General features: G+C 47.7%; 1 protein-coding gene across 3 annotated transcripts in view; it reads left to right on the forward strand.

The window, feature by feature from the left end:
- Positions 1-8,264, forward strand: part of GAL3ST1 (galactose-3-O-sulfotransferase 1) — a 34,084-nt gene extending 25,820 nt beyond the window's left edge. For 2 of the 3 annotated variants that reach the window (XM_043529472.1, XM_043529473.1), the window contains exons 3-4: positions 4,055-4,188; positions 6,835-8,264. In XM_043529472.1, the coding sequence (XP_043385407.1) occupies positions 4,055-4,188; positions 6,835-7,984 (1,284 nt within the window). In that variant the 3' untranslated portion in view covers positions 7,985-8,264. The remainder of the gene's footprint in view (positions 1-4,054; positions 4,189-6,834) is intronic. The other variant, XM_043529474.1, reaches the window with a different exon arrangement.

Raw genomic sequence — 8,264 nt, forward strand, 5'->3', positions numbered from 1 at the left:
CAACTTCCACCTTCTCTGTATGTATATATATATATCTTCTTACTCTATGTTCCATTCTAGGCATCCGATGAAGTGGGCTCTAGCCCACGAAAGCTTATGCTCTAATAAATTTGTTAGTCTCTAAGGTGTCACAAGTACTTCTGTTCTTTTTGCGGATACAGACTAACACGGCTGCTACTCTGAAACCAGAAATTAAAAGGTATGGTGACTACAGTGAAATCCCTGCAAGCTGCATGGACACTTTTCAAAGATATCATAATAAAGGCCCAACTTAAATGTATACCCCAAATTAAAAAACACAGTAAAAGAACTAAAAAAGAGCCACTATGGCTTAACAACCATGTAAAAGAAGCAGTGAGAGATAAAAAGGCATCTTTTAAAAAGTGGAAGTCAAATCCTAGTGAGGTAAATAGAAAGCAGCATAAACACTGCCAAATTAAGTGTAAACATGTAATAAGAAAAGCCAAAAAGGAGTTTGAAGAACAGCTAGCCCAAAACTCAAAAGGTAATAACAAAATGTTTTTAAGTACATCAGAAGCAGGAAGCCTGCTAAACAACCAGTGCGGCCCTTAGACAATCGAGCTACAAAAGGAGCACTTAAAGACGACAAAGTCATTGTGGAGAAACTAAATGAATTCTTTGCTTCAGTCTTCATGGCTGAGGATGTTAGGGAGATTCCCAAACCTGAGCTGTCCTTTGTAGGTGACAAATCTGAGGAACTGTCACATATTGAAGCGTCATTAGAGGAGGTTTTGGAATTAATTGGTAAACTTAACAGTAACAAGTCACTAGGACCAGATGGCATTCACCTAAGAGTTCTGAAAGAACTTAAATGTGAAATTGTGGAACTATTAGCTATGATTTGTAACCTGTCCTTTAAATCAGCTTCTGTACCCAATGACTGGAAGATAGCTAATGTAACGCCAATATTTAAAAAGGGCTCTAGAGGTAATCCTGGCAATTACAGACTGGTAAGTCTAACGTCAGTACTGGGCAAATTAGTTGAAACAATAATAAAGAATAAAATTGTCAGACACATAGAAGAACATAAATTGTTGGGGAAAAGTCAACATGGTTTCTGTAAAGGGAGATCATGTCTTACTGATCTATTAGAGTTTTTTGAAGGGGACAACAAACATGTGGACAAGGAGGATCCAGTGGACATAGTGTACTTAGATTTCCAGAAAGCCTTTCACAAGGTCCCTCACCAAAGGCTCTTACGTAAATTAAGTTGTCATGGGATAAGAGGGAAGATCCTTTCATGAACTGAGAATTGGTTAAAAGACAGGGAACAAAGGGTAGGAATAAATGGTAAATTTTCAGAATGGAGAGAGGTAACTAGTGGTATTCCCCAAGGGTCAGTCCTAGGACCAGTCCTATTCAACTTATTCATAAATGATCTGGAGAAAGGGGTAAACAGTGAGGTGGCAAAGTTTGCAGACAATACTAGACTGCTCAAGATAGTTAAGACCAGGAGACTGTGAAGAATTTCAAAAAGATCTCACAAAACTAAGTGATTGGGCAACAAAATGGCAAATTAAATTTAATGTGGATAAATGTAAAGTAATGCACATTGAAAAAAATAACCCCAACTATACATACAATATGATGGGGGCTAATTTAGCTAAAACTGATCAGGAAAGAGATCTTGGAGTCATCGTGGATAGTTCTCTGAAGATGTCCACGCAGTGTGCAGCGGCAGTCAAAAAGGCGAACGGGATGTTAGGAATCATTAAAAAAGGGATAGAGAATAAAACTGAGAATAAAACTTATTGCCCTTATATAAATCCATGGTACACCCACATTTTGAATACTGCGTACAGATGTGGTCCCCTCATCTCAAAAAAGATATACTGGCATTAGAAAAGGTTCAGAGAAGGGCAACTAAAATGATTAGGGGTTTGGAACAGGTCCCATATGAGGAGAAATTAAAGAGACTAGGACTTTTCCGCTTGGAAAAGAGGAGACTAAGGGGGAATATGATAGAGGTCTATAAAATCATGAGTGGTGTGGAGAAAGTGAATAAGGAAAAGTTATTTACTTGTTCCCATAATATAAGAACTAGGGGGCAGCAAATGAAATTAATGGGTAGCAGGTTTAAAACAAATAAAAGGAAGTTCTGCACTCAGTGCACAGTCAACCTGTGGAACTCCTTGCCTGAGGAGGTTGTGAAGGCTAGGACTATAACCGGGTTTAAAAGAGAACTAGATAAATTCATGGAGGTTAAGCCCATTAATGGCTATTAGCCAGGATGGGTAAGGAATGGTGTCCCCAGCCTCTGTTTGTCAGAGGGTGGAGATGGATGGCAGGAGAGAGATCACTAGATTATTACCCGTTAGGTTCACTCCCTCTAGGGCAGCTGGCATTGGCCACTGTTGGCAGACAGGATACTGGGATGGATGGACCTTTGGTCTGACCCAGTATGGCCATTCTTATGTTCTTATGTAGTTCAGGGGTGTGAAAAAATCACCCCCCGAATGATGCAAGTCCATACCAGTGCTAAGTTGGCGGGAGACTTTCTCCCACCGACACAGCTTCCACCTCTCATTGAGGTGGAGTAATTATGCTGACAGGAGAGCATTCTCCATATGCGCTACATCAGTGCAATTGTAGTGTAGACTAGCCCAGTGGCTCTCAACCCTTCCAGACTACTGTACCCCTTTCAGGAGTCTGATTTGTCTTGCCTATCACCAAGTTTCACCTCACTTAAAAACTACTTGCTTACAAAATTGGACATAAAAATTCAAAAGTGTTACAGCCACACTATTACTGAAAAATTGCATGCTTTCTTATTTTTAACCATATTATTATAAAATAAATCAGTGGGAATATAAATATTGTACTTACATTCCAGTGTGTAGTAGCTAGAGCAGTATAAACAAGTCACTGTCTGTATGAAATTTGTTTGTACTGACTTCGCCAGAGCTTTTTAAGTAGCCTGTTGTAAAACTAGGATAATATATCTAGATGAGTTGATGTACCCCCTGGAAGACCTCTGTGTACTCTTAGGGGTACATCTAACCTTGGCTGAGAACCACTGCACGCTAGCCCTCAGACATCACTGATTTGTATACACGGAGCAGAGTCTGGTAGCATAGAATCATAGAATCACAGAATATCAGGGTTGCAAGAGACCTCAGGAGGTCATCTAGTCCAACCCCCTGCTCAAAGCAGGACCAACACCCACTAAATCATCCCAGCCAGGGCTTTGTCAAGCCTGACTTTAAAAACCTCTAAGGATGGAGATTCCACCACCTCCCTAGGCATGTCTGTGGAACAAGCTATTACCACAGGAAATCACACTAACCCTCTCTGTCTCTAGGCATTTCTGGTGAAGCCATCATCTGGGTATGTCAAGTGGCACTAACGCTACTGGTTGGTTTCCTGGTTGCCATAGATCAGTAAATTAACACCTCTGTGTACAGATAGTCCGTCCCAAATGGAGTAATAGATTTTTAAGGCTAGCAGGGACCGTGGTTATCTGGTCTGACCTGTAGTATAACACAGGCGAGAGAGAATGTGCCCATTTCTTCGCATATGCCTTTGTTTAATTTCTTTGTTGCTCCTCTCCACAGCTCCGGCTGCTGCATCAAAACATTAGCATAAACCCACAACTTCTAACCATGCTCACAGTAACAACAATGGGCCAGGTTTTCAGAAGAGCTCAGTCTAGCAATAAGGGGCAGTGAGGGTAATCAACCATTGGCTCAGTTCACCAAGGGTTGTGGTGGATTCTCCATCACATGCAATTTTTAAAGCAAGATTGGCTGTTTTTGTAGAAGCTCTGCTCTAGTTCAGGTGGGATGGATTCAGGGAAGTTCTCAGTTATGCAGGAGCTCAGACTGGATGGTCACAGTTGCCCCTGATGGGGTAATAATCTAGGAATCAAAACTCTTTTCTTCCCAGGGGTGTTCGTGTTCTCCGCATCTCCTCTCCCTTTCCCATCCCTTCTCCCTTGGCCATCCTCTCACTCTCTGTCTGTCTCTAGGGAATTACTGAAGACTCCTCTCTGGTTGCCTGCCTCCCTAACTGCTCTTCTCTCTGGGATTTGCAGGTGGCTGCAATGCTGCAGAAGAAGAAGCACTGGAGGTCCATGTGCAATGGGCTTGTTCTGGGAACTGTCCTGACCAGCTTCATGCTGCTGCTGTACTCCTACATCATTCCCCCTCTGCAAGTCAGCATGGTGGAGTGAGTGAGTCCCTCCTTGGCAGAGGGTCTGCGCTTTCTCTGGAACAGCTCCTTTCCAGCCGCTCAGAAATGCTGGCTACAGGGGTGGGGAAGGGCTGGCTCAGGGGATTGGCAGGTGGGGTACGGAGCCACACTGGGTCAGCTCCAGCCCAGGGTGGATTCAATCCAGGAGTGCAATGGTACATCTACACTGCAAAGAAAACCCCCAGCAGTGAGTCTCAGAGCCCACGTCCACTGACTCAGGCTCACGCTACAGGGCTAAAAATAGCAGTGCAGATGTTCCCGCTGGGGCTGGAGCCCAGGCTCTGAAACACAAACCCCTGGCCGGGTTTCAGAGCCCGGGCTCCAGTCCGAGCCCTGGCACCTACACAGCTATTGTTAGCCTTGTCTCACAAGCCCAAGCTGGCTGCCCTGGGCTCTGAGACTCACTGCCACGGTGGGGTTTTGTAGTGGTGTTATCCTGAAAGTTTTCGTCTGTGTGAAGTCAACTGGGGGGCTCAGTCCAGTTCTAATGGACAAGGATAAATGTCATAAAACAACACCCCAGTTCTCAGAAGAGAGCCCATTGCTGGAAGAGCTCCCATGCCCCTAGCTGTGGATCCTGCAGGGCAAAGTTGAGCCCCCTTGGCCAGAGAGGCTTGCTCAGCTGCCTTTACCTGTGATGGGCCATTCTGATCTGTGAAACATTACCCGCCTGTGTGCTTTCTCACTTGCACGCCTTTGAGATCTACAGATACAAGGTGCTGCATTAGAGCTTGGTATTGATGTATAATTATTATCTAGCCGTGGTGGAGAGCGGTAGATGGACAGTCCTGCCCTGGCCGGGTCCCTTCTAAAGGAGAGTTCAATCTCCCATCTCACGAAATTATCCTGAGGCTGCTGACAAGAGGCCAGTGGGTGCCAGTCATGATGGAGGTGTTTGTGATGGGGATGCGTGTGTTAAAACTGGGCTGAGACACACCAGTCTTATTGCACATGGGAACAGCCACCCAATTGTACACAGCCCAGTCTAGCGATAGCCCCGTCCACTGCAGCCTCCGGTCCCAATGTCCTCCCCAGTCCCTGGGCTTCTCACACTGAGCCTGAGCTATCGCCAACCTAGAAGCCGTTCCTTGGGCAGCTCTCTGCACTCTGGCCAAATGCTCTGTGTCTCGAATGAGAAGGGAAAGGACAATTGGCAGTGCAGAAATGGCAGAGCAGTGAAACCTCCAGGATCCTGCCAATTCACAGGGGCAAACTCCTCCTTTTCCTTGGGGTAAAGGGAAGGGACTGTCACAGAGGTGGGACAATAAGGGCTGCACTATTGCAGCATTAGAGCCAATATGGGGCCGTGTTGAAGACTAAGGAACATGCCCTCTCCAATGAGAGACAGCCTGGTTCCCACCTCTTAATCAATACGGGGGGAGGGCGAGGTTTAGGCTGACCCTGTGTATCCCCCCCACCCCTCCCGGCAGCAGGGATCAGTGGGGCTTTCCCCACTTTAAAAAATGACTTCTCCAAGGAGTGGTTTCAGAGACGCTAATAAGTCCACCAGGGACTTTGCTATTGCTAGTGATTTTATGTGGAAGGTGTTCAGATACTACAGTGATGGGCAGCAGAATAAAACTCTTTACATAGATCAATAGATAGATTCAGAATAGGGAAGATCAGACTTGATGAGCGGGTGTTTGCTGCCACATACAGATTTAATCTGGTGAAGGGGAGAGGAGACAAAATCCAACAGCTTCAGTTATTGCAAGTGCCAAAGGTCCTGTGATCCAGCCAGAAAAGCACCTCAGCAACAGAGTGAAGGGAAGGGGCTGGATTCCAGTCTGTGTCACCCTGGTGTAAATCCATAGTAACTCTAGTGAAATCCTCACTGACTTTGCAGTTTATCCCGCTGTTCCTGACAAATGCTGGCCTCAGGCTGCCATGATTCTCTGAAAGGACGAACTTGCTTTCAAATCTTGGGGCCAAATTGTGACTTCAGATCAGTGGCAATTGATGGCAGAGTTTGGTTCACTGCATTCGTACCAAAGGATGCTGGCTCCTGGGGATTGGTTGGCTCAGGGGTTGGGAATGGAGCGTGGAGCCTTTCACCCCAGCCATTGTTTCTAGTCGAGCCCTGGACAGCAGGGTGGAATGGAAGTTAGGAGCCTAACTCCTTTTGCGCATCCCCCCGCCCCCATAGTGACTAAAGCGGCTCCCCGCTGATGGCTGTGCAGAGGCCAAGGTTACTTACGGTGATGTCAGGGTAGTTCCTGCTGGGAAGGTGTGCACATCACCCCTGCACTCATTGGCACTCTTGCTGGCAATGATAGCAGAGAGGCTGAGCACTGAATGGGCCATGGACCTAGCCCAGGTACTGATGGAAAAGGCTCTGTTGAAACAGCTAGACAGAGCCTGGTCTCCTCTCCACCCCACAGCTGGTCCCTGGGGAACCTGCCATGTGGCTGTCTGTGCTGTACCCATTCAGGGGATAAAGAGAGGGCTCCAGTGCCCAGAGCCCTTGAGCCAGCATCTTTCCCCAGAGCCAAACTCTCTTGGAAAGGAATGGCTCTTTTCTGCAGGGTCTTCGTGGCTAGTCACTGGGGATCATGGTGGCTGAGCAAGGCCAGTGCAGAGATCCAGCCCTCACAGATGTGCCTGTTCTTTCCTTTCCTCCAGCATTCCTATCCCTTACTCCTGCTCCTCCTATCCTGCCCAGGCCAGGATGCCAGGTGTGGTGAACAGCACCCACAGTCCCCTGGGGCAAGGGTGTCTGCCCAAGCTGGACATCATGTTCATGAAGACACACAAGACAGCCAGCAGCACCATCCTAAACATACTCTTCCGCTTCGGTGAGAAGCACCGCCTCAAGTTCGCCTTCCCCAATGGCCGCAATGACTTCTACTACCCCTCCTACTTCGAACGCAGCCAGGTCCAGGACTACCAGCCCGGCATGTGCTTCAACATCATCTGCAACCACATGCGCTTCCAGTACCAGGAGGTGCGCAAGCTACTGCCGGCTGACACCATCTTTCTGACAGTGCTGCGTGACCCTGCCTACCTCTTCGAGTCCTCCTTCCACTACTTTGGCCGCATCATCCCCCTCACCTGGAAGCTGCAAGGCGAGGACAAGCTGGCAGAATTCCTCCGTGACCCATGGCACTACTATGACCCTAACGGGTTCAACGCTCACTACCTCCAGAACCTGCTCTTCTTTGACCTGGGCTATGACAACAACATGAATGCCAACAGCCCCTTGGTGGACCAGTACATCCAGGAGATCAACCAACATTTCCATCTGGTCATGCTGTTGGAGTACTTTGATGAGTCCCTAGTGCTCCTGAAGGACCTGCTGTGCTGGGAGCTGGAGGACGTCCTTTACTTCAAGCTCAATGCCCGCAAGGACTCCACTGTCTCCAAGCTGACAGGTGAGCTCTATGAGAAGGCCACCTACTGGAACCTCATTGACACCAAGCTCTACCGCTACTTCAATGCCACCTTCTGGCGCAAGGTGGAGGCCTATGGGTGGGAGCGAATGGCCAGGGATGTGGCCGAGCTGCACCGGGAGAATGAGAAGATGAAGAGCATCTGCATCGATGGAGGGCGCCCTGTGGATGCCAACGCCATCCAGGAGTCCTCCATGCAGCCATGGCAGCCGTTGGGCCAGAAGTCCATCCTGGGTTACAATTTGAAGAAGAAGATCAACAAGAAGCACCGGAAGCTGTGCCGCAAGATGCTGACGCCTGAGATCCAGTACCTGACTGACCTGGGAGTCAACCTCTGGATCACCAAGCTCTGGAGCCACGTGCGGGAGTTCTTAAAGTGGTAACGTGAACTGCAGCTGTTCCCAACTCCCTCCCCTCCGCTGCCCTCATCCTCACCCAAGAGAAGAACCAAGTGCTTTCATTTTCGTTTCTTCCTTATGTCTGTTGGCTGGATGCAGGACATGACACATCGTCAACAAGCAGAACTGGCTTGAGGCTCCAACAGGGAATATTGCTTTTCACAAAGTTTTTTTTTTCTTGCTTCTATTTGAAAGTCGTGGGGGCACCGTCTGTGACAGTGGGATCCCAGCCCGGGTACCTCACTCATGTTAATAGCAGTATACC

Source organism: Chelonia mydas, chromosome 15 (genome assembly GCF_015237465.2).
Source record: "Chelonia mydas isolate rCheMyd1 chromosome 15, rCheMyd1.pri.v2, whole genome shotgun sequence".
In the NCBI taxonomy this organism is placed as follows: Eukaryota; Metazoa; Chordata; order Testudines; family Cheloniidae; genus Chelonia; species Chelonia mydas.